Below are 27,381 nucleotides of genomic sequence, written 5' to 3'. Positions count from 1 at the left end.
AAAAATGAACCATCAATATGTTGCATACAAGAGACTCATCTTAGACACAGGGACACAAAGAAACTGAAAGTGAAAGGATGGAAAAAAATATTTCATGCAAGCTACAGCCAAAAGAAAGCAGGTGTAGCAATATTAATCTCAGATAAAATAGACTTCAAATGCAGGGATGTTTTGAGAGACAAAGAAGGCCACTACATACTAATAAAAGGGGCAATTCAGCAAGAAGAAATAACAATCGTAAATGTCTATGCACCCAACCAAGGTGCCACAAAATACATGAGAGAAACACTGGCAAAACTAAAGGAAGCAATTGATGTTTCCACAATAATTGTGGGAGACTTCAACACATCACTCTCTCCTATAGATAGATCAACCAGACAGAAGACCAATAAGGAAATTGAAAACCTAAACAATCTGATAAATGAATTAGATTTAACAGACATATACAGGACATTACATCCCAAATCACCAGGATACACATACTTTTCTAGTGCTCACGGAACTTTCTCCAGAATAGATCATATGCTGGGACATAAAACAAGCCTCAATAAATTTCAAAAGATTGAAATTATTCAAAGCACATTCTCTGACCACAATGGGATACAATTAGAAGTCAATAACTATCAGAGACTTAGAAAATTCACAAATACCTGGAGGTTAAACAACACACTCCTAAACAATCAGTGGGTTAAAGAAGAAATAGCAAGAGAAATTGCTAAATATATAGAGACAAATGAAAATGAGAACACAACATACCAAAACCTATGGGATGCAGCAAAAGCAGTGCTAAGGGGGAAATTTATAGCACTAAACGCATATATTAAAAAGGAAGAAAGAGCCAAAATCAAAGAACTAATGGATCAACTGAAGAAGCTAGAAAATGAACAGCAAACCAATCCTAAACCAAGTACAAGAAAAGAAATAACAAGGATTAAAGCAGAAATAAATGACATAGAGAACAAAAAAACAATAGAGAGGATAAATATCACCAAAAGTTGGTTCTTTGAGAAGATCAACAAGATTGACAAGCCCCTAGCTAGACTGACAAAATCAAAAAGAGAGAAGACCCATATAAACAAAATAATGAATGAAAAAGGTGACATAACTGCAGATCCTGAAGAAATTAAAAAAATTATAAGAGGATACTATGAACAACTGTATGGCAACAAACTGGATAATGTAGAAGAAATGGACAATTTCCTGGAAACATATGAACAACCTAGACTGACCAGAGAAGAAATAGAAGACGTCAACCAACCCATCCCAAGCAAAGAGATCCAATCAGTCATCAAAAATCTTCCCACAAATAAATGCCCAGGGCCAGATGGCTTCACAGGGGAATTCTACCAAACTTTCCAGAAAGAACTGACACCAATCTTACTCAAACTCTTTCAAAACATTGAAGAAAATGGAACACTACCTAACTCATTTTATGAAGCTAACATCAATCTAATACCAAAACCAGGCAAAGATGCTACAAAAAAGGAAAACTGCCGGCCAATCTCCCTAATGAATATAGATGCAAAAATCCTCAACAAAATACTTGCAAATCGAATCCAAAGACACATTAAAAAAATCATACACCATGACCAAGTGGAGTTCATTCCAGGCATGCAAGGATGGTTCAACATAAGAAAAACAATCAATGTATTACGACACATTAAAAACTCGAAAGGGAAAAATCAATTGATCATCTCAATAGATGCTGAAAAAGCATTTGACAAAATCCAACATCCCTTTTTGATAAAAACACTTCAAAAGGTAGGAATTGAAGGAAACTTCCTCAACATGATAAAGAGCATATATGAAAAACCCACAGCCAGCATAGTACTCAATGGTGAGAGACTGAAAGCCTTCCCTCTAAGATCAGGAACAAGACAAGGATGCCCACTGTCACCACTGTTATTCAACATTGTGCTGGAAGTGCTAGCCAGGGCAATCCGGCAAGACAAAGAAATAAAAGGCATCCAAATTGGAAAAGAAGAAGTAAAACTGTCATTGTTTGCAGATGATATGATCTTATATCTAGAAAACCCTGAGAAATCAACGATACAACTACTAGAGCTAATAAACAAATTTAGCAAAGTAGCGGGATACAAGATTAATGCACATAAGTCAGTAATGTTTCTATATGTAGAAATGAACAAACTGAAGAGACACTCAAGAAAAAGATACCATTTTCAATAGCAACTAGAAAAATCAAGTACCTAGGAATAAACTTAACCAAAGATGTAAAAGACCTGTACAAAGAAAACTACATAACTCTACTAAAAGAAATAGAAGGGGACCTTAAAAGATGGAAAAATATTCCATGTTCATGGATAGGAAGGCTAAATTCCATTAAGATGTCAATTCTACCCAAACTCATCTACAGATTCAATGCAATCCCAATCAAAATTCCAACAACCTACTTTGCAGACTTGGGAAAGCTAGTTATCAAATTTATTTGGAAAGGGAAGATGCCTCGAATTGCTAAAGACACTCTAAAAAAGAAAAACAAAGTGGGAGGACTTAAACTCCCTGACTTTGAAGCTTATTATAAAGCCACAGTTGCCAAAACAGCATGGTACTGGCACAAAGATAGACATATAGATCAAAGGAATCGAATTGAGAATTCAGAGATAGACCCTCAGATCTATGGCCGACTGATCTTTGATAAGGCCCCCAAAGTCACCGAACTGAGCCATAATGGTCTTTTCAACAAATGGGGCTGGGAGAGTTGGATATCCATATCCAAAAGAATGAAAGAGGACCCCTACCTCACCCCCTACACAAAAATTAACTCAAAATGGACCAAAGATCTCAATATAAAAGAAAGTACCATAAAACTCCTAGAAGATAATGTAGGAAAACATCTTCAAGACCTTGTATTAGGAGGCCACTTCCTAGACTTTACACCCAAAGCACAAGCAACAAAAGAGAAAATAGATAAATGGGAACTCCTCAAGCTTAGAAGTTTCTGCACCTCAAAGGAATTTCTCAAAAAGGTAAAGAGGCAGCCAACTCAATGGGAAAAAATTTTTGGAAACCATGTATCTGACAAAAGACTGATATCTTGCATATACAAAGAAACCCTACAACTCAATGACAGTAGTACAGACAGCCCAATTATAAAATGGGCAAAAGATATGAAAAGACAGTTCTCTGAAGAGGAAATACAAATGGCCAAGAAACACATGAAAAAATGTTCAGCTTCACTAGCTATTAGAGAGATGCAAATTAAGACCACAATGAGATACCATCTAACACCGGTTAGAATGGCTACCATTAAACAAACAGGAAACTACAAATGCTGGAGGGGATGTGGAGAAATTGGAACTCTTATTCATTGTTGGTGGGACTGTATAATGGTTCAGCTACTCTGGAAGTCAGTCTGGCGGTTCCTTAGAAAACTAGATATAGAGCTACCATTCGATCCAGCGATTGCACTTCTCGGTATATACCCGGAAGATCGGAAAGCAGTGACACGAACAGATATCTGCACGCCAATGTTCATAGCAGCATTATTCACAATTGCCAAGAGATGGAAACAACCCAAATGTCCTTCAACAGATGAGTGGATAAATAAAATGTGGTATATACACACGATGGAATACTACGCGGCAGTAAGAAGGAACGATCTGGTGAAACATATGACAACATGGATGAACCTTGAAGACATAATGCTGAGCGAAATAAGCCAGGCGCAAAAAGAGAAATATTATATGCTACCACTAATGTGAACTTTGAAAAATGTAAAACAAATGGTTTATAATGTAGAATGTAGGGGAACTAGCAGTAGAGAGCAATTAAGGAAGGGGGAACAATAATCCAAGAAGAACAGATAAGCTATTTAACGTTCTGGGGATGCCCAGAAATGACTATGGTCTGTTAATTTCTGATGGATGTAGTAGGAACAAGTTCACTGAAATGTTGCTATATTATGTAACTTTCTTGGGGTAAAGTAGGAACATGTTGGAAGTTAAGCAGTTATCTTAGGTTAGTTGTCTTTTTCTTACTCCCTTGTTATGGTCTCTTTGAAATGTTCTTTTATTGTATGTTTGTTTTCTTTTTAACTTTTTTTTTCATACAGCTGATTTAAAAAAGAAGGGAAAGTTAAAAAAAAAAAAAAAAGAAAAAAGACAAACAAGGAAAAAAAAAAAAAAGATGTAGTGTCCCCTTGAGGAGCCTGTGGAGAATGCAGGGGTATTCGCCTACCCCACCTCCATGGTTGCTAACATGACCACAGACTTAGGGGACTGGTGGTTTGATGGGTTGAGCCCTCTAGCATAAGTTTTACCCTTGGGAAGACGGTTGCTGCAAAGGAGAGGCTAGGCCTCCCTGTATTTGTGCCTAAGAGTCTCCTCCTGAATGCCTCTTTGTTGCTCAGATGTGGCCCTCTCTCTCTGGCTAAGCCAACTTGAAAGGTGAAATCACTGCCCTCCCCACTACGTGGGATCAGACACCCAGGGAAGTGAATCTCCCTGGCAACGTGGAATATGACTCCCGGGGAGGAATGTAGACCCGGCATCGTGGGATGGAGAACATCTTCTTGACCAAAAGGGGGATGTGAAAGGAAATGAAATAAGCTTCAGTGGCAGAGAGATTCCAAAACGAGCCGAGAGATCACTCTGGTGGGCACTCTTACGCACACTTTAGACAACCTTTTTTAGGTTCTAAAGAATTGGGGTAGCTGGTGGTGGATACCTGAAACTATTAAACTACAACCCAGAACCCATGAATCTCGAAGACAGTTGTATAAAAATGTAGCTTATGAGGGGTGACAATGGGATTGGGAAAGCCATAAGCACCACACTCCCCTTTGTCTAGTTTATGGATGGATGTGTAGAAAAGTAGGGGAAGGAAACAAACAGACAAAGGTACCCAGTGTTCTATTTTACTTCAATTGCTCTTTTTCACTCTAATTATTATTCTTGTTATTTTTGTGTGTGTGCTAATGAAGGTGCCAGGGATTGATTTAGGTGATGAATGTACAACTATGTAATGGTACTGTAAACAATCGAAAGTACAATTTGTTTTGTATGACTGCGTGGTATGTGAATATATCTCAATAAAATGATGATTAAAAAAAAAATAAATCATACTTGCACAAAAAAAAAAAAAATTGAAAGACTTCCATACATTACAATAAAGTAAAGTAAAAATAATCTGTGTAGGAGGATATTAATTGTTGGATAGAATCTGGATCTGCTAAAATGTACTGAAAATATAACAAAACTTCTGAATCTGTATTGAGTCTCCTTCAGTGGTACAAGGGAGACGGGATGGACTGTATAAAAGTTAGAGGTTAGAGAGTGTTCGTTAATCCTCTTGCTTAAATCCACAGTGCTATTATCATCTCTGGAGGACCTAATTCTGTCTATGCAGAAGATGCCCCGTGGTTTGATCCAGCAATATTCACTATTGGCAGGCCTGTCCTTGGAATTTGCTATGGCATGCAGGTACTTCTGTAAATCTTTTCAAGTTGACTTAGACATTTTATTCTGTTTGTGACTCATACTGTACTAGTAGTTTCTGTGTTTGGGATATTTAGGATATTTAATTGGATGAGAAAATTTGTGCACATTGTAACCTATTACTATTGAATTACTACTACACTAATGTGGCATAACTGACCTGATGGGGAATCTATTCTCAGAAAAGTAACTATATCACTTCATACAACAAAATGTAATTTTTTTAAAAACTCGAGCAATCAGATTTACATAAAAGTTACAGAAATAGTACACAAAGCTACTGAATCCCTTTACCTAGTTCCTGAATTAAATTTTTGACTCATTTGAGAGTAAGTTGCAGATGTGTGCCCTGTTTGTTACTCGTATTTCCTAAGTAGTAGGACATTCTTCTGCATAACCACAGTACAAGCATCCACACTCTGGAAGTTCATGTTGATTCATTGCTAGCATCTTATCTGTAGACTCTGTTCAGGTTTCACCATTTGTCTTATTTAACGTCTCTTATACATCCAGGATCCAATCCAGAACCATGTATTGCATTTAGTTGTCATGTCTCTTTAGACTTCTTCCATCTTGAACACTTCCTTAGTTTTTCCTTTTCTTTCAAGACCTTGACAGTTTTTTTTTTTTTTTTTTCAGAAAATACAGGTCAGTAACTTTGTAGAATGTCCCTCAATTTTGGTTTGTCTTATGTTTCCTCAGTGTTAGATTCAAGTTAGGCATTTTTGGCAGGGGTACCGTAGAATCGACACTGTGTTCCTCTCAGAGCATCTCATCAGGAGGCACACATTGTCAATTTCTATCCTTACTGGTAATGTTAACTTTGATCATTTAGTTAAGAGAATGTGTGTGAGGTGTTTCCACTGAAGTGTTAATTGATAAGTGTGCACAACTTGGAGTTGAATCAAAAGCAAGAACAAGTAGGGGCTAATTAAAGTCTGGAAAGAAGGTTCTCTTCTATGGGCTAAATGTTTAGAAATTTATTTTGGCTGCTTCAATACCTTTTCTGGTTACTTTATGTCTAAGTAGTATAGATTTACCCAATAAGTAGAATATTATTGAGTAAGATTAAAGATAATACTGAGCCAGTAGCATGTTAGATTCTCACTTATCAAAGAATGAGTTTATTCAGTAAAACCTATTTACTAAGGAGGTAGGAATGTGAATAAATACATTTAAGACAAATTATCACTGATGGTTGTAAGCAAAATGGTTTTCTAGTTAAGACATTTTTAACAATTTGTCTTATTTAACCAGATCATCTGAAAATTGAATTAGCTGGGAAAGTATTTCCTGAATTATAGTTAATTGAAATGTTATAGGATTTTCTAAAACCAGAAACAAGATATTTATTTATTTATTTTACTCAGTATTTTCTGCTATTGTAGAATAGCTCGAGGAATACAGATACTGATTCACTTGTTTATTTTATGAATTGTTTTGACCTTTTTCCTTTTGTTCACCTTCTGGCTTTAGTATGTACTAAACTGAAAGGGGGGACAAGATCAGAATAGAAACCCTAATTTGAGCAAAATGGAATTGGTGTTAATTAAAATATCAAGTTTTAAGTTTTCTTATGATATTCTTGTCTTCCCTGATTATTGAGAATTACCTATTGAATTTTCAATTTTTTACATCTGCCATAATAATAAAGATGTTGTATTCCTTTCTGCCTATGATTGAATTGTCTAAAGTCCTTGGAGTAAGGATAATTTGAAATATTAGTAAGTGGTCAAATCAGGGTGAGTCTTTTTTTTTTTAAGCAATCTGATTGAAACTGTTGTGCTTTAAAATGAGTATTACACAAAAGGAAAAGGAAAGCCGTTTAAAAAGTAGAACGTGAACAGATCAATGTATTTTCATCTTATACCTGTCTCTAAGCTTTTGTAGAAGGAAAATATAAGTTAATGTTCACATAAGAATGTGAATATTTTTATTATTCCTGTTCTTGATTCAAGAGCAGAATATTAGAAATCACTGATCTTTAACAACTATACCACGTTTGATTTCCTGCTAATTGTTTGTTATGGTTTTCCACTTAGATTTAGAGGAAATATTGATCATTAAAAATATGTAAAGTACAAAGTACAAAATCTAGAATAGATAAATTCTTCTGTGGGCAATAAGCATTTTAGAGGAAAGGCTTTTTTTCACCATACTATTTATTGTATGAAAAGCCTAAATGTTAAGTATGAATTTGACTTGGATAATAACTTCATGTGTACACTTATTTTTAGATTTCCCACTCAGTATTCTAATGCCTATATTTTCTTAGAAGAGACTGGGTTCCATTGAATGTTGTAAACTAGCTGACTTTTCTTTGTTTTTCCCCTACGTACCTTTGCCTGAGGATGTAATGTATTGATGTAATTTATTGATCTCTCTTGCCAGAGTAGTCAATGTTAACCATATAGCACACTTATAATTAAGTTAAATGTTTTTTAGTATATTCAGAGGCATTATAATATTCTGTAAGGAAGGACCTATTTATTTATTAAAATTTTTTTTATCATTTTTTATTGAAATATGTTCACATACGATACAGTCTTCCAAAGTGTAAAACATTTGTTCACAGTATCATCATATGGTTGTGCATTCATTGCCACATTCAATTTTGAACATTTTTACCACTCCAAAAAATAAAAACAAGAATAAAAATAAAAGTGAAAAGAACACCCAAAATATCCCATACCCCTCCTCCCCCATATTATTCATTTACTTTCTGTCCCCATCCCTCTACTCATCTGAGGAAGGACCTTTTTATAATATGAAATATTTCTGAAAAATGTCTCCTTAATTGAAGTGATAGTGGCTGAGTGTTTCCCAATTATGCCAGCCCCCATAAAATTGTAAGGCCATATTTTTCCATCATTAAGTACAAATCTTATGATGTTAAAAGTCAGGGCTGCTCAAAAAATTTTGCTTTTACATCATCTAAACTTTCAGAGTAGGATAACAATCTTGTTCTTTTGGGCAGAGCTTATTGCCCTTGCATAAAATATTGGTGTAGTTGGTGCCATCTAGCTAATAGGCTGTTTGTAAAGGACTGTCACTTCTTAGTCACCATGAGTTGAGTAATACTAGCACCAAAGGTCTACCTCTAGCTTGTACCCCTCTCTTTGCATGGTGCTCTGTAATATTAGTAGTCTTCAATGTATTATGTACCTTTTTTTCCCACTAGGTGAACTCTGCTGTTGAAGAACCTTTCTCATTGCTTCCTGGTAATTCTTTGCTGAGAATTCTGTCTTGCTCATTACTCCCTTTATCTCTATTGCCCATTTACTCACCCCTCCCCCAGTGGAAGAAATAGAGTATTAGCACAACTTTTGAAATTCCCTTTATACCTTTTTCTATTCAAAGTCCTTTCTCTTCCCATCCTGAATTTTTTTATTTATCTCCTTTGTTTTCTTTATAGCTTTATCCATATGTTCATATTCCTAAATAATATGTTATTTAGTTTTGCCCATTGGTCTTTATAGAAATGAAATCATATTGCGTGTATTATTTTTATTCAATTTGTCTTTTGAGACTCACTTATAATAACTATAAGTTATGTATTTTCATTATTGAATTTGTTTGAATATAGCACAAATTAATTATCCATTCCACTGTGTTAAGTGTTACTAGTCTTTCTCCAGGTTTTTGCTATTATAGGCAATTCTGCCATGAACATTTTTGTACTTGTCTCCTGGTGTACACACACAGAGTTTTCTCTAGGGTAACCAGGAGTGGAAATACTAGGTCATTATGCACATCTTCAGTTTGCTAGAACATGATAATTCCCCCCAGTTTGTATTCGCAAATCAGTATATAAAAATTCCTTCTGCTCTATATCCTGGCCAACCCTTGACATAGTCACATTTTTTTGTGTGTTTGCCTATCTGGGAAGGTGTTAAATGGGATCACACTGTAGTCTTAATTTTCATTTTGTAAGATTTGTATGTTTATTTTTCATTCATGTCTGCTTTACTGTAATGATTTTTACTATTTAGGATTTTTGCCCATTTTTCTATTGAATTTTAAAAATTGGTTTTGATAGTTCTGTAAGATAGATGCTGGGTAATGAACTTTTGCCAGTCGTATATTTTGCAGATACCTTCTAGTTTGTGACTTGTTTCTTCACTCTTTATAGTTTCCCTTGGCTTCTTTTTTCATCCCTGCAAGGTTTTGTCAAATTCTTCTTATTAGCAGAATTTTCTCCCTTTCTCCCTCCCTAATCCAAATGTGGTTGTAAAACCTTGGCATATAAGTTAATATAAAAGAGGAGCTGATCTGATTGGGATGATGGGCCTAGAGTGCTACCTGGGTTTCCTTGAGGCGCTTGGGGCCTTGGGGTCATCAGGAATCTGTACTGAAAACCATTTCCTGAAGTCAAAATAGAATATTAAGCCAAAAATTTAGCAAGAAAGTAAATTGTATTATTATACATAAAGTTATCCTCTCATACCCCAAACATACACTTACATGGATGCTTAATTCCTTGTCCCTACAACCTTAAGTAAGATAGTCAAGAACCAAAAATAAGCACAAAAGCTTTCTGAGAAATTGAGATAGCTTTAAATTTTACTCTTAAGTCATTAGCTTTGTAGAGGCCTTCATTTAGATTATTTTTGGACTCTTAATTTGTATGGCATTTAGAACAGCTATGTTTATCTTGATCTTTTACTTGTCTTCTTAATTAAGAGGCAAGTGCACAGGATTCCTTGAGGATAAAGGTTAAAGCATTCATATCTCATTCAGTAAATTTAAATGGCTGGTCAGGCCACATAATTTGCTAGGCCCCTGGGACTGTAAAGAGATCTGAAGACATGGGGTTGGGGAGAAAGTGGTCTGTTGTGGTAATCACACTAGTTTGGAGTGGCTGGAGTGGAAAATAAAGGGAAAGGTGAGAGGTGAAACTAAATATTAGACAGGGGCCACATAATGAAAAGTCTTACATTTGCTTTGAGGGATTTGGACTTTATCTTGAGGTCTAGGGTTCAGGAAACTGTGGCCTGTAGACCAAGTCTGGCCTGCTGCCTGTTTTTGAATAACTTGCACCTAAGAATGATTTTAATATTTTTAAATGGTTGGGAAAATTTTTTTAAATGATATTTTTGCATGTGAATATATCTCAATAAAAATGAATTTAAAAAAATATTTTGTGATGTGAAAATTATAAGAAATTCAAATTTCAAAGCCCATAAATAAAGTTTTATTGGAACACAGCCATGCCCATTCCTTTAAGTATTGTTTATGCCTGCTTTCCTGCTATGTTGGCAGAATTGAAGAGCTGCCACAGAGACAGTAGGACCTTCAAGGCTAAAATGTTTACTCCCTAACCCTTTACAGAAAATGTTTACCAACCCTTGCTGTAAACAGTAGAGAGCCATTGAAGAATTTAATCATGACTTACACAATCGTATTTGCATTTTAGCAGCTAAAATTGGTAGATTTCTAGAATATTGACTGGAAGATGGGCAAGACTAGAGGCAAGGGGACTAATTAGACTCCAGCAGTGTTTCCTGAACTGTATGTTAATAGATGTCCTGCAGAAAATGTCTCTGTCTTTAGTTTGGGAAATGCTGGATTAATCAAAGGTTAGCAATTTTTTTTACTGCTGGACTTATCCAACCCTTTACTGTGGGGAGATTTATTGTAAATGTCTAAGGGGAGAATGCAGAGGGCAGCATTTGCTGATGGTTTTGAAGAATATGCCACTATTAATTTTAAGAATGAAGAGTTATTAACTATCTAGCCTCTGTCTGCATGCTTTTCTGCTGGGTGCTCAGTCATCCTGCATCAGGCATTGTTAAAGCAGATATCTCACAACACATGTTGTGGGATGCGCATACCAAGCTGAGCTGAAGTAATTATGTCAATGTAGATTTAATGTTTGCAGAAATCTTGTATGTATTTATTTAGGGCATATATAAATGATGAATAAGAAAAGAAAATTAATTGATGCAAAGGGGCAGAATGAAGAAACCATCTCTAATAGCTGTCTGTATAAGTATGGGATTTGAACAAATGAGTTTAATTGAAAGACCAGCTTTTTATGCTTATCTTTTCTCCACAGCACAGCCTACTGTAGGCTTTTACACTGTTCCTTTGGGGCCAAAGATTAAATAGCTTGGAGGATTTTATACCTTTCTAGTCTTGGTATTGCAGCTCTTGTTGTTGTTTACTCTAGCCTTTTCTAAGGTTTTAATAGCTCAAAATGCCCTTTAAAATGCTTTCAATTAACCTCAGACCTAAGTATTAAAGAAATCTCTAGTTTTAAGAGACAAGTGAAAGTATACTAAATGTAAAATCTGCCAGTTGTTATCAGAAATTAATCTCAGGTCAAATTTCTAACCCATTTTTATTTTATAACCAGGCCTCCTAATATAATTATGTAATTATATTTTTATTACCTATGTATTTAATTTTATAATTATATTTAATAATACCAAGCTATCTACATTTATGCAACTCCTTTTGGTTTGGGGGGCACAAACATAAAACAGGTATTCTGGAAACAAAGAATATAAATTATTAAATAAGTGTAACCATGACTAAGTATTTTCTTTCGATTTATATTAACATCAATTTATTCTTTCTTTGAACAGATGATGAATAAGGTATTTGGAGGTACTGTGCACAAAAAAAGTGTTAGAGAAGATGGAGTCTTCAACATTAGTGTGGATAACACTTGCTCTTTATTCAGGTATTATATATATTTTTTAGATGAACGAGAACATTAGTGGATTAAGTAATAATGTATTTAAAGTTGGTACTATTATTCTTCATATTTGGAGGTTCTATAATTCTTAGACACAGTCAAGGCCACAGTAGAGGGTACAGGTGTAATGATCATATTTGTCTTTCAGTTGAGTGTCAGGATGGTGGAAGAGGGTGGTGATGTTTATTAAGAATAAGGAGAGCATTTATGAAAGAGCTTGAAAGCATCTGTGCAGTGTTGGAGCCCTGTTTGGTATTGCATATTGTGATGCCAACATTTTTAGTTTTCCCTTTTCATTCTTTGGTGCCAAGTGTGATCTGTACATTAGTGTGTCAGATGTGACAAAGAGATAATGTCTTAAACTGTCCATTCTGCTATATATATGTGCCATAGCCCCTTTCTTGCTGGGTACTTCTAGAGCTACCCATTTACTGGACTCATCACTAAGTATGTGTTCAATTTCCCTCTTCCTCACCTCTGTGTTGAGGCAGAGAAATGTACCTTGCTGTATGGTCTTTCTTATATAATGCATGTATTATATGTTTAAGATGGCTGTAGCTCTAAATCTATTTAAAAATTGATGAATGAGCTTGTTCTGATTTGCTAAAGCTGCTGGAATGCAAAATACCGTAAGTGGATTGACTTTTACAATGGGGATTTACTAGTTCAAAAATTTACAGTTCTAAGGCCATGAAAATGTCCACATTAAGGCATCAAGAGGTAGATACCTTTTCTGAGGAAAGGCCACTGGCATGTGGGGTTCCTCTGTCATATGGGAAGGCACATGGCGATGTCTGCTGTTCAGTGGCTCTCTCTCTCAGTTCCTGTGCATCCTTGCTTGTTTCTCCTAGAGCATTTCTCTAAGCATCAGGGGGTCCTCTCTTAGCTTCTCCAAAGCAGACTCTGGATTTCATCTCTTAGCTTCTCTCTTGGTTCCAGTTTCAGTGGCTGTTTCCACAATGTCTCTGGGCATTTTCTCCAAGTGTCTCTGACTTTTCTTCAAAACGTCTGTCTTTTATCCTCTCATAGAGGATGCCAATAAAGACGATTAGGATCCACTTTGAATAAGCAGGGTCATATCTCCAAAAAAAAATAAAAAATAAAAAATTTGAGTTTCCGTTCTGTTTTGTGAAAGACCAGAAATTTTAGTCACTTGCAGTCTTTATTTGACTATTTCCATGCTTTGCGTAAAGCCCATTTTAGTGTAATGTTGGTTTAGTTACTCTTAACTTCCTTTTTACCTAAATTTCATTTTTATTTTAAAATCACATTTTCCCCAGCTGCATTAAGTTTGTACAATGCAGGCTGATGCCAGTTTGTGACCAGATCGTGTTACCTTGTTTTTCATTTATTTATTTTTGCAATTTTATTGAGATACTTCCACACACCATCCAAACTATCCAAAGTATACAATCAGTGGTTCACAGTATCATCACTGTACATACATCTCCATGAAAATTGTGTTACTTTTTATTATCATTTCTTTTAACTGTGCTATTTTTAGTTATAAGTTTATTTTATTAATATGTATTCTTTAAGGCTTCATTGGCTTGTGCCCAAATTCTTAATGAAGAGTTTTCTCCACATTGAACAAATCAGAAACTTAAAAATTCAAGTCTTTAACTTATTTTTTTCTGAAATGGAGATGTAATTCATTTACCCAAAACTGACTGTGGTAGGCTTTTGAGGAAGGGCAGAAATAAGTTGATCTGTTTTCAAAGATTCTCATCTTTAAAAAGGAAGATTAATTAAAAAAAAAATTCCAAGGTTGCTAGAAATAATTTAGCCAACTGAAACTACCCATTCCCAAGTTCATTTGAAATTCAGTGCTTATTTCACTTCATGGTGGAAAGGTGTTGCTTATGTTCATCCTTATTTTCAGTGACTAGTCTTGAAAACTGCTTTAGAAATCTTGCTGGTGGTTAAGGAAGGTGTAGGATACTTCAGGAGGCTTGAAAACTAAAGGTTTGGTTAAAATTTAAAACTTTTATGTCTGTATTTCTAGCTCTAAAATTCTAGGACTCAATCAGAACAATGATTACAGCAATAACATATCCCTAAAACATCCTTTTAGCCTTAATATGCTTTATCATCTTGCTTTCTAAAATTTAATTTTGTATTACTTGGTATTTAATATCCAGTCCTCATTTAGATTTTTCCCTAATGTAAAATATCTTTTTTACAGTTGATTTGTTCGAATCAAGATCCAGAAAATGTCCACTCATTGCATGTGGCTGATATTATTTATGTCTCTTAATCGGTAACACTTCCCTCGCCCTTTCTTAAATACCATTACCTTTTTGGGCACTTAAAGTCCACATTGTTAGCAGGTTGCCATTGCCTTTAGACCTTTTCAGTGGACAGAGTTAAAAAATATGTATTCTTTTAGAAAGAGAAAGCAGAATCATTAGTACATAATATTATTTTCAATTTAAATGAAAGATTGTAGATTTTTACCTAATTCCTTTGGTTATTTTATTTCCTTACTCTTAAGCCAAAAATCTTGATTCCTAATTACATTATTGTTTTAATCTAATTTACATATAGCTATACTATACATATCGTAGCTACAGTATAATATCATTATTGGTATTTTTTTTACAGCTATTTACAGTTTAATTAATCAAGACTTATGAGGACATTTAGTATTAGTATTACTACTAATATAACTACTGAATGAACTGTAAGATCTTTGAAATGCCTTCTCTTTTTAAGATAAATCTCAGTGGAGATAAAATGTTGAAATTATTGTTTTAAAGTTTCTTGAAATTATTCATTTGTTTCAGTTTTCAATTTTTATGGATTGCCTTTTTTGAGAGTTAATTTTCTTTCATTTGCTTTATTTTTATAAAGAACAGAATGAATTTAAGATCTAACAGCATCATACTGCTGTATGCCTTTTTCTATTTTCTTGATCTACACATATGGCAAGCATGTATTTCTAAAGCAAAAGAACCCATCAACCATGACTTTAAGGTCTCTTTGTATTACGCTTTATTTTTCCTATGTATAGGGGCCTTCAGAAGGAAGAAATTGTTTTGCTTACACATGGAGATAGTGTAGACAAAGTGGCTGATGGATTCAAGGTTGTGGCACGTTCTGGAAACATCGTAGCAGGTGAGAATTCTAAAAGTTTGTAGCTTGCACTTAAAAAAAACCCCACAATTATCTGAGAGTCCAAGCATATGTTTCTGAATGAGGTACTGTTTTTGATTTTCCTTATTTTTTGAAGATATTCTAAAGGTAGTAGAACCAACTGTTAATTATATGAATGGAATTTAATATTGGATGGATTATCCAGAAGTCACTGTTTTGCTCTGAAATACTTTAAAAATGTTTATCCTAATATAAGTTTTTCAAACATAAAATAAAGCTATACCTTTATAACTCAGGAAAAATTCGAGAGCAGTTCATCTTCCTTTCATGTTGTATTCATTGTTGCCTGTTTTTTATGCCTTAGTGCATCTCTGAACTCTAGGTTTTGGCAAACTATGGCCCACAGATCAAATCCAGCCTGTAGTCTGTTTTTGTATGTTCAGGGACTAGAATGGTTTTTACATTATTGAAGAGTTATTTTAAAAAAAAAAAAAAAGACTGTATGTAGTCCTCAAAGCCTAAAATATTTACTATATTGCCCTTTACAGAAAGTTTGCCAACACCTTCTCAAACTATTTTGGTTCTCTACGTTTTTGAGGAAGAGAAATTGATTTTCTGGCAGCCTGGGATTTTGGCTTGCTTGCTTGAATGACTGTAAATGTAAATAATCAGTAATAGTTCTGGGAATCAAGAAAAGAAAAATGTGGGTTTATCAATGAAAGTCTTTTTGTTTGCGATGCCTCATGCAAATAATAAGTTGAAAAATACTTGCTATGGATAAACCAAATTGATAATCTGCTTGTAGAATCATCAAGAATGATTTTCATATGGAAAGGTCTTTGCTTCATATGAAAGGTCAACAGCAGAAAACCTTATTTTTTAATTCAGTCAAGAAATATTTGAGTACCTACTATGTGCCAGGCAAGTTCTAGGAGCCAAGGATACCGTAATGAAGAAAATAGACAAAATCTATGTTCAGCATTCTAGTTGAGTATGGCCAGACAATACACGAGCAAATACCGTATGGCAAATGTCATTGTTTAAGCACACTGACAAAACAAGTGACAGAAGGAAGAAGGTGTTGGGGATGTGTGTATGGCTAGGGATATTATTATTTTTTAGATAGGATATTCAGGGAAGATATTTCTATAAGATGACATCAGACCTGAAGGAAGTTGTGTGGCTGACCCCACTGGATATTTAGGGGAAGAGCCTTTTAGGAAGAGTTAATGACAAGTGCAAAGCTCCTGGGATGGGACCATGTTTGCGGAACAGTAAGGAGACTGCCATGGTTGTAGCAGAGTAAGCAAGGGTGGGGAGCATGATAAAAGTTGAGGTCAGAGAGGTAGTGGGGGCCAGAACACAGGAGCTTAGAAGCCAGTGCAAAATCTTTGGCTTTAATTGTAGTAAGGTGGGGCTTCGAGCAAAAGAGAGATACGGTTTCAGGTTCAGCCTTGCTACAGTGAAGAGAAAAAAGACGGTCAAAGGTAGAAGCAGGAAGACTATCTAGGAATCTATTGCATAAGCAGGAGAGAGGCAATAGTGTCTTGGACCAGGGTGATAGAATCGTAAGTGGTGAGGATTAATTGGATTTTGATGTTTTGAAGGGAGACACAAAGGATTCACTGTTGGGTTGATTGTGGAATAGAGAAGAGAGAGGAGAATCAACTTTTAACTCCTGACTTTTTGACCTGAGCAACCACAAAGATAAAATTTCTTTTTACCTGATGGGAAAGACTGCAGTAGTTTGGGTTTGCATATTAAATTTGAGATTCCTTAATAGACATTGAAATGTAGGTATCAGGTAGGCAGTTGCATGTATAAATCTGCACTTTAGAGGAGAAAACTGGACTGGAGATCTAAATTTGGGGTTTTTACCAGCCTATGAGTGGAATTTAAGGCCACGAGAGTATGAAATCACTTGGTGTATAAACGAGATTTGAAGGCTGAATACTGGGCCACTTCCATGTGTAGAGGTAGGCAAGATGAGGAGGAATCAGCAAAGGATTCAGAAGGAGCAGCCAGTGAAACCAAGAGAGAATGGTATCCTGGAAAGCCAAGTAAAGAAAGTGTAAAATACCTTGGTAAAGTAGAGTGAGTGTGAGTTTGGGAGCTTGCCAGGTCTGCTATAGCTACTTAATTAGCTGCAAGTTTAGGCAGGTTTCTTAATCTCAGAGCCATAAAATAGAAATAATACAGCACATATACAATATGTAGCTTAACATCTGCTGCTTAATAGATAATTAATTGTCATACTTAGTAGATAATTAATTGTCATACTGAAGTATGTGGAGTTATGTTTGTTGCTAATAGTAACCAAGAAAGAAACACTTGGAATGTTTTGACAGGTGTGATATATGAGATTCTTCTAATATATAAAATTGGTAGCCTAAAAAGCTTTTGGTGGCACATGCATTGCATGTGAAAGCCACATGGGACCTGAGAACCAAAACTGGATTATCATTGTAATAATACACAAGATAATTGAGACAACTTGAATGGAGAAGTGAGGGTTCTGTGAAATAATCTCTGTGCAGGATATGTTGTGCTGTTTTATAGCTCATTAAGTGCTACATAAAGAAAGACTTTTATAAAGAAAGGTTGTGACAATGTAGTTTTTATTGTATTGTGTATTTCCCCCCCACCAGAAATCTACCAAACTGTATCAATTTTAATAGGGGAAGGAAATTGTGAGGAATGAATTGACGTTATTGGCTGAGTCTTGGCAATATGAAAAAATGTTAATTTGTGGTTATTTTCTCTGTGAAGGTATAGCAAATGAATCTAAAAAATTATATGGAGCACAATTCCATCCTGAAGTTGGCCTTACAGAAAATGGAAAAGTAATACTGAAGAATTTCCTCTATGATATAGCTGGGTGCAGTGGGACCTTCACTGTGCAGAATAGAGAACTTGAATGCATTCGAGAGATCAAAGAGAGTGTAGGCACATCAAAAGTTTTGGTAAGTATTTCATTTGGAAGTTTACAGAGATTTATGTCAATATTGTTAGAACCCAGAGCTGGATTCCTCAACACAGCCCTTAAATGTTGTCTGTGTTAACAGGTACTTTGTGAGTTGTACCATTTCAGAGTATTTTTTTAGTTACTAGACACACCTTTGATACAAATAATACTTCTAAGTAACAGTTTAGTCTGTTAGTTTTTATTCTCTTTTTTTGCTCATTCTGCTCAATTTTATTTTTATTTTTATTTTTTTTGCATTTCACTCTGTAGGTTTTACTTAGTGGTGGAGTAGACTCAACAGTTTGCACAGCCTTGCTGAATCGTGCTTTGAGCCAAGATCAAATCATTGCTGTGCATATTGATAATGGCTTTATGAGAAAACGAGAGAGCCAGTCTGTAGAAGAGGCCCTCAGAAAGCTTGGAATTCAGGTCAAAGGTATTGATGAACTTCAGAAAAGTTCGTTTATGTGGCAGGGACTTGTGTAATCTAATCTAGCCTTATAGTTTAAGTGAGCACATTGCCTTAACCGATGTGGCGCTTGTGTAATCAAATCTAGCCTTATGGTTTAAGTGAGCTCATTGCCTTAACCAATTACAGTTTTCCCAAAAGGTCAAGTTTGAATGTGTTTTTTATTTTTACATTAGAATTACTTTCGGTTGAAGAGAGGTCCCAGTATAAATTTTAAAACTCTTGATTACTACTGCTATACTTAAATCATTGTTACCATTTTCCAGCTACCATTTTGTTCTCTTCTAGTTATTTTCACTTTTCTTACTATCTTTTCCCACCCTGGTCCATAGTATTATTTATACATGAGAACACCCAAGTCTTCCTATTATAAGTTTGGATATAAAAATTATTTTGCAAATGGAAAAGTTTATACAAAGAAGGGGGTGTGGGAAAGAGTATGTAGTCACTTTTTCTTTAAAGGTCATTTAGTAAACTTTTTAGGCCCTGATCACATTTATATTTGTGGGTATCTTTTATACTTTTTAAAAACAAGGTATAGTGAAAAGAGGTCGGTAGTTTAATGATACAAATTGTACGTATTATTGAATTAATTGGAATTGATGCCAAAAGGCTGACTCTAAAGAATGTAGACATGAAAACTTAAACATGAAATGAACATGAGTCTTTTCCTGTTCTTAAAACCTTACTTAACAGTTAAGGGATAAAACAAATGTAATGGCACAGGGTAAGTAATAGAGGAGATGATAGTAAATTGTAATGGTTTCAACAGAATGGAAGGTGGAAGACAGATGGATAAAGTAAATTTTCTCTGGTAAGTTTATGAAGCTTAAATTTCAGAGCCTCTCATTAGCCAGGACTCTTTCCAAATCCTGGGAGGGTTCCTAGCATTGTGTTCACATGATCATATACTTTTGTGAAATTTGCAAGTAAATTATTTTAATTTGCAATTAAGATCATTGTCTCTTTGTACTCTTGACTTGCTCTCCGCTGGGTGGTCTTGGAGTTGCTGCAGGCATTTCTGAATCAGCCTAAGAAACAGTTAAGTTTGGGATACATTTAGTTTGGGTTTAGTGACATAAATGTGATTTGCAGTCATTTCTGTGGACATTTAAGTTATTTTTCTTTATCCCAGTATAATATGGGGTTTTTAAGAGACCTAATTTGTTATTCTTTTTCTTAAAGGGTGCCTCTTAATTGTAAAAATTTCAAGCTCCACAAAAAAAACTGTATCTATTCCTGTTGTATGACATAGTAGAAAGTAGAATAGAGGAAGCGGAAGCCTTCATGGGGGGCATCCAACAGAAAGCAAGTTGATTTGTGCTGCAGACTTCTGAGATGGTTCAGGAATTTTGAGGCAGTGGGTTTTATTTGGGGCATGAGTGTATGGGTGAGCTTAGAACACAGAAGCAGATCCTTTTCCATTACACAGGAGCTGTTTTCCCTCACTAGCAGAAGACTATAGGTTTAGTTTCTAGAGAGACTGGACAAGAGAGGGCCTGGATTTGGGCATGTCAATACCAGGCATAGTTGAGGGCAGGGTAAGGTTCTGTAAAAACCTATATATACTGAATGGTTATCCTTCCCCCTTCATTTCAACTACTGGAATGCGATAGAAAATTTGAGGCATCTTCTCTGGGGTAATTGACCAATTTGAAAGAAAGATCTACACATTCGTTGGAGTCATTCATTGAAACAGCCAGTTACCTTGTTATTTTACAGTGAAGCCCACCAGTTTTTAAGCCTTACTACTGAAGAGAAATCTTAGTTCAATTTTTTAGTACCTTGCTCTTAAATATAAAAAAACAATCAAGGATTGCTAGATGTACAAAAACAGCAATATTTCAGTATACAAATCTGAGGACTTTGATTCCCTGTTTATCTGCCAGTGTGTTTGACTTCTTGGGACCATGCCTTTTTAAAAAAAATTATGTGCTTATTTGCCATTTGTGTATGTGTGTGTGTGTGTGTGTGTGTGTGTGTGTGTGTGTGTGTATTCAGTTTTTTATTAGAGAAGTTGTGGGTTTACAGAGCAACCATGCATATAATACAGGATTCCCATACAGCACCCCACCACCAATACTTGAATTGGAGTGGAAAATTTGTTGCAATTAATAACACTTCTTTTGTAATTCTACTATTTTTTTTTAACAGCAGTTACATTTGTTACAATTGATGAAAGATTATTAAAGTAATACTATAACTATTGTCCATAGTTTACATAGGGGTATTTTTCCCCATATTCCCAACCTATTATTATTTTTTTCCTTGCATGTCTATTACTCATCTACCCATACAGTGTATAAAGGGAGTATCAGTCACACAGTTTTTGCAGTCACATAGTCACGTGATAAAAGCTTTATAGTTATACAATCATTATCAAAGATCAAGGCTGTTGGATTACAGTTCAACAATTTCAGGTGTTTCCTTCTGGCTATTTTGCTACATTAGAAACTAAAAAGAGATATCTATATAATGAGCCAGTATTCATAATCATTTGTTAAATCCTAATTTTTCTGTTACACCTCCTCCCTCTCACTTGATCATTCTCTCAATCTTCAGGGATATCTGGGGCAATGACTGTTTTAGCTTCTTTGGGCTGGAAAGGGGTGTTGACCTTATGGGTTAGAGGAATGAAACTGGTTGATGTTCTTGGAGAGACTGGTACCTCTGGGTTTCAGGTCTTAGCTGGTATAGTAACAATCTGGGGACCTTAAGCTTCTGAAAAACTTTTATAGAGACTTAGAACCCAGAGTATTCTTTAGGGATTTTAGGAATACTCTTGGTTGATCTTGGCATACTGTAGCAATTTTCAGTATTTGGCTGAAGCTTGCCTATGAGTTCCCTCCACAGTGACTTCTTGACTCTATTTGAACTCTCTTATCCACTGAAACTTTGTTTCACTCCTTTTCTCCCTTTTGATTAAGAAGGCATTCTCAATCCCATGATGACAGGGCCAAGCTCATCCCTGGGAGACATGTCCCATTTTGCCAGGGAGACTCACACCCCTGGGGGTCATGTCCGGTGTAGGGGAGAAGATAGTGAGTTCATTTGCAGAGTTGGCTTAGAGATATAGGTGGGGCCTTTTGCTTACTTCTGTGGCTCTTGCTTATTGTTCTTGTAGAGCACTAAACACAAGAAAAACAGCCAGTATAATTTGTGATATCATGGCCCTAGGATTTTCAAAAGAACAAAATTCCATGCATGCCCAAATCTGAACTCTATTAATCATGGCTTATTGGTAGTTTTGGAATATGTGGGCAAACTTAAGGGAGATCAAAGGATCTATTTAGGTTTTCTTTCTGTAGTTTGAATTAGGAGTTTAAAAATCATCTTTTAATTAAAAACATATACTGTCCCCTTTCCCTCAGTGATAAATGCTGCTCATTCTTTCTACAATGGAACAACAACTTTACCTATATCAGATGAAGACAGGACCCCACGAAAAAGGATTAGCAAAACATTAAATATGACTACAAGTCCTGAAGAGAAAAGAAAAATCATTGGGGATACTTTTGTTAAGGTAGCTTTCTTTGTAATATCCTTAATGTGTGTTATTTTTTCTGTGAATTTTAGTCTTTGGTTTCCTTGTCATTATAGCAAATGACCAAATATTCTAACTAATTTTGATTATTTCTTTTTTTGCTAAGAATCTTACTGTATTTTGCTACTGTACTGACCATTAGAAACTTGTTTGTTTTTAAAAAATGCATATACTTGTGTTTCCAGGCTACTGTTGTTAATTGTTTAAAAATAGGGGTTTGCAATTGATACTGGACTTTAATTCTTTGCATATCTCAGTGGCTAGATTTCAAGCTCTTGAAGGGAATGCTCACACATTTTCTTAAAGGAGTTTATTTTGAAGGTTGGTGGATATCATCTTCTGATCAGTATTGCAAAACGGTTCTGAGAAATTTAGCTGAAAGTATAAAATGTTGCTGTCTTTTTTTTAAGAGTCGCCTATTAAAAGGCTGTTTTACTCCCCTTGGTTATAGATTGCCAATGAAGTAATTGGAGAAATGAACTTGAAACCAGAGGAGGTATTCCTTGCCCAAGGTACTTTACGGCCTGATCTAATCGAAAGTGCATCCCTTGTTGCAAGTGGCAAAGCTGAACTCATCAAAACCCATCACAATGACACAGAGCTTATCAGAAAATTGAGAGAAGAGGTAAAAACTTATGAGGACTTTTCCATATAGTAGATACATGGAGAGTTTCCCTCCCTCCCTTTATACAGACAACATTCAACTCACCCATTTAAAGTGTGCAATTCAGTGGTTTTTAGTATATTCACAGGGTTGTGCAACAGCTATCACCACAGTCTAATTTGGAGCATTTTTATCACCTTAAAAGGAAACCTCATACCCATTAGCTGTCACTCCTCTTTCTGCAAACCCCCTCAGTCCATCCCCCCTCACCTGCCACCCCCTTCAGCTGTAGGCAACTGCTAACTACTAATCTACTAATTTTCTTACTCTATAGACTTGCCTATTCTGAACATTTTATATTAATCTGACCATACAATTTGTGCTCTTTTGTGACTGCCTTCTTTCATTTAGCATTATGTTTTCAAGGTTCATCCATGATGTAGCATGTATCAGTACTTCATTTTTAGGGCTGAATGATATTCTGTTGTACGGTATACCACATTTAATTTATCCATTCATTGGTTGATGGACATTTGGGGGGTTATCACTTTTTGGCTATTATAAGTAATATTTCTATGAACATTTTATTGCATGTTTTTTGTATGTTCTCATTTCTTTTGGGTATATACATAGGAATAGAATTGCTGGATCATGTGGTAAATATATGTTGAACATTTTGATGAACTGCCAAACTGCAAAATAGCTACACCATTTTGCATTTCTGTCAGCAATGTATGAGCGTTCTGATATCTCTACATCTTTGTCAACAGGTTGTTATATGTCTTTTTGATTTTGACTATTGTAGTGGATAAGAAGTAGTATTGCATTGTAGTTTTGATTTGCATTTTCCTGATGGTTAATGATGTTGAGCATCTTTTCATGTGTTTATTAGTTGTTTGTATATCTTCTTTGGAGAAGTGTCTCTTCAAATCCTTTGCCCATTTTTTAATTGGCTTAGTTATCTTTAACTGATTTGTAAGGGTTCTTTATATATTCTGGATTCAAATCCCTTATCGAGTATATGATTTGCAAATATTTTCTTCCATTCTGTGGCTTACCTTTTCACTTCCTTGATGATATCATTTGGAGAGTTAATTTTGAAAGACCGCTATGATATTTTCTAATTGCCTTGTATTCTAATGGGAACTAGTTCATAGATGGTGGATAGGTTTGTCTTTATCTGTTTATATTTAAAAGGTTTATATTTAAATTGTATTTTAAAGAGAAATAAGAAGACCACTACAATATTCATTTATTTCCTTATAACCATATAGGAGAAAATACTTTAAAAGATGTGTTTTTAAAAAAAGATACAACATATAAATACCTATACTTTTTCTAACTTTATCATATTGGAAATTGCTCTTGGTATTCTTTTATTTCTTGCTAAATGCTATATCTCTGAATTGTTAACTTCTAAGGATGTTGTAATGTTATAGTGACTGTATTTACATTTTGGCAATTACTGGTCTTTATTTTGAAAAAAAAGCTGTTTAGTTGAAGCTATCATAGTCATTTTTATCTTGTTTTTAATTCAAGGAAAAAGCAAACAGAAAAAAAGACAGTAATGTATTATTCTAGCTTTGTTTTCCATGTTATGTTGGTTGATAATTTGTATTGATTCACTTTTTCCCCCTGTAGGGAAAAGTAATAGAACCTTTGAAAGATTTTCATAAAGACGAAGTGAGAATTTTAGGCAGAGAACTTGGACTTCCAGAAGAGTTAGTTTCCAGGCATCCATTTCCAGGTAAAGAATAAAGTTGAATTCAGTTTGACTTGCCATTAGATCTTCCTGTTGAAGAAAAATCAATTCAGACAATTTTGAAATAATTTGTCATCTCAGGGAATATGTAACATGAGAGACAGGAAAGAATGGATGAGATATAAACAAATTCTTTTGAGTTCCTACTGCACATACTTTGTTTTATTAAATACTCATTTTCCATAGTATTTGTAGTTAAATATTACATGATTATCCCAGGGGATCTGGTGTAGAGTGTTGCCATGAGATAAGAAGACCAAGGCTTAGTGATATTTTAATAATATTGCCATAGAATTCTTAATGATAGAGCTAGGATTTGTATGTTCTTTCTACTGTACCACAATGTCTTCCATGGACGAAGTGGTATGAAGACTGTTCTCTTAATTCCTTATCTTATGGTTGATTTGTCTGATTGGATGAAAAACTTTCTCACACAATGCTATTTGTAACCGTGTCATGAACAGAAAGAAAATACTCTATATAGTCATTTACTGTCTTCTGGGAAATTTAGATATCATATTTGTTTGAAGTTGTTACTAGTTCTCAAGCTTGGGCAAGTGTTCTACCTCACTTTCTAACTCTTTATATTAGTGATTAGATGGTGAATTGAGAGAATGGTCTGATTAAATTAAAAAACATAGTAATAGCTAACATTTCTTGAGTACTTATTATGTGCTAGGCACTCTGCTAAACACTTGAAATATATTGTCTCATTTGATCTTCACAGTAGAAACTACTCTTCTGTTTTACATATGAGGAAACTTAGGCACAGCAGCCAATTTACCAGAAGTTACGCAGATTAGAATTCTAGCCCCACTAATTGCACCTCAGAGATTGTACAATGTATAATCCCTGAAGTGATTAGCACTTGTCTATGTAAGAAGTTCAGTGCCTAACCTATGTGCTGACAAGGGATGGTCTGTGAATGTAATGGAGGGAGGCCAAGTAGTACTGGGTCTTTCATCACCATTTCAACTAGACTCACTTGATTTTATTTTATATGTCAGGTTTTCTTCATGTCAGATTTCATTGGCAAAAAGGGTTTTGCTGCTTTAAAAAAGAATTTGGCAAACTACTGTCTTCAGTAAGCTAAAGATTAGGAATGAGACTGAGGAATTAATGGACATGGTTTTGTCTATAATCCATGCATTTCAAGTGATACCTTTAATTGTAGTAGTAAATGTCTTTTCTGTTTTTCTTCAATCCGTACATATCTTGTACCCTTATCCTTTTAAGTATTTGGTAAAATAGAAATACCAGTTCACATGTTTTGAAACTAAAACACCCTTTCATTACTTGTTTGATATTTTTTTTTTTTAAGCAGCATGCTACTTTTCCTAAAATTTGATTGGTAGTTGAAGGTGAGTGATAAATTTAAAGTGGTCATTATACTGTTCTCCTTACTTTTGTGTATGTTTGAAAATATCCTTTAGTAGAATTTTTAAAATAAATTGGCAAGTGTATTATGAATTAAAAATATTTGTTTGAAAATTCTGTGACACTTAGTACATAGGCTATCAAAATGGGAGCTAGAAATCATTGATATAGAGAGAATTGATATATTCTGAAAGAAATGATGAGTTGGATGGGAAACTAACAGCTACATTTAAAATTAAGTACTTTAAGAAACCTAACTATGTTAGCAGATGGATTTTACTTTTTGGAAGGATTTTATATTTTGAAAATGACAGCATTTTAACATTAGATTTTTATATTAAATATAAAATTTACATTAAATACCATTGTTACTTTTATCTTTAGGTCCTGGCCTGGCAATCAGAGTTATATGTGCTGAAGAACCTTATATTTGTAAGGACTTTCCTGAAACCAACAATATTTTGAAAATAGTAGCCGATTTTTCTGCAAGTGTTAAGAAGGTAATAATTTGCATTGAATTTATACATCATAGGAGCTTTAAATAGACACAGTTGATCATTCCAAAGATTGAATAGGTTTCTGTTTTACTTTACTCCAGCATTTATATTGATTTTATAAGGGTTTCATTATTTGAAATTTCAGAATAATTTAACCATGGATATGACTTTGAAGAAAATATTTTATAGACTCTTAAATGAAAACGTTCTTTACAGCCATACAACAGAGTGAATTTCCTGAATCCCTAAAAATGCTAGTTATAAAGTATTTTTAAAAATCCTTTCATATAGGTTGCTAGGAAATTAGGGAAATCCTTTGAGCCAGGGATGAATTGGAAGCTTTAGTTCAGTAAGCTACAGCTGTCTGCTGCTGTGGGGGCAGCTACTAATCCATGTGGTTTAAAGCTTTGCTTTTTAACAATAGCATTCATACCCATATGTCTGAGAAAGAGACCTTGGATACGTGAAGAACTGGGAATTGGATCAGAGATCATCACACTCAGCAACATCTTGGCTAAAAATTGATGATGTGTGAAAAAGTCACTCAGTCTTTATGTAGATTTGGGCCTAAATTTATAATCTGTGTGATCTGAAAATCTGCCAGCCAAGAATTTAAATTTTAAGTGAACCTCATTTGGTATAGTGTCCAGGAATCAGGCAGGAAGTAATGTAAATCTCTCTGAAGTCTTTCCAGTCAGGTTGTAGTGAATTCCCATAGAGTTCCAACATATACAAGCTTACAATAAAAAATTACAAAACAAGTGTGGAATTAAGTCACCATGAATGAGAGTTAACAACTAGCAGAACCAGACCTTCAAAGACTTCAGGTACTGGAATTGGCAGGTAGAGAAAATAAAGTAAATAGAAATTAAAGGCGCTATTGATAATAAGAATAAGGCATAAGAAAC

At 34.8% G+C, this 27,381-nt stretch overlaps 1 protein-coding gene across 1 annotated transcript in view; it reads left to right on the top strand.

Moving 5' to 3' along the window:
- The window catches only part of GMPS (guanine monophosphate synthase), an 82,527-nt gene that overhangs the window by 30,962 nt on the left and 24,184 nt on the right, over positions 1 to 27,381 (top strand). The window contains exons 3-11 of the mRNA XM_037842065.1: positions 5,327 to 5,441; positions 12,047 to 12,144; positions 15,173 to 15,276; positions 18,025 to 18,218; positions 18,491 to 18,656; positions 22,061 to 22,212; positions 22,685 to 22,858; positions 24,479 to 24,584; positions 26,361 to 26,476. Coding sequence (XP_037697993.1) covers positions 5,327 to 5,441; positions 12,047 to 12,144; positions 15,173 to 15,276; positions 18,025 to 18,218; positions 18,491 to 18,656; positions 22,061 to 22,212; positions 22,685 to 22,858; positions 24,479 to 24,584; positions 26,361 to 26,476 — 1,225 coding nt within the window. The remainder of the gene's footprint in view (positions 1 to 5,326; positions 5,442 to 12,046; positions 12,145 to 15,172; positions 15,277 to 18,024; positions 18,219 to 18,490; positions 18,657 to 22,060; positions 22,213 to 22,684; positions 22,859 to 24,478; positions 24,585 to 26,360; positions 26,477 to 27,381) is intronic.

The sequence above is a fragment of the Choloepus didactylus genome, chromosome 1 (genome assembly GCF_015220235.1).
Source record: "Choloepus didactylus isolate mChoDid1 chromosome 1, mChoDid1.pri, whole genome shotgun sequence".
Lineage (NCBI taxonomy): Eukaryota > Metazoa > Chordata > Mammalia > Pilosa > Megalonychidae > Choloepus > Choloepus didactylus.
Note: the sequence above shows the minus strand (reverse complement) of the source record. Positions and strands in the feature narration are given on the sequence as shown.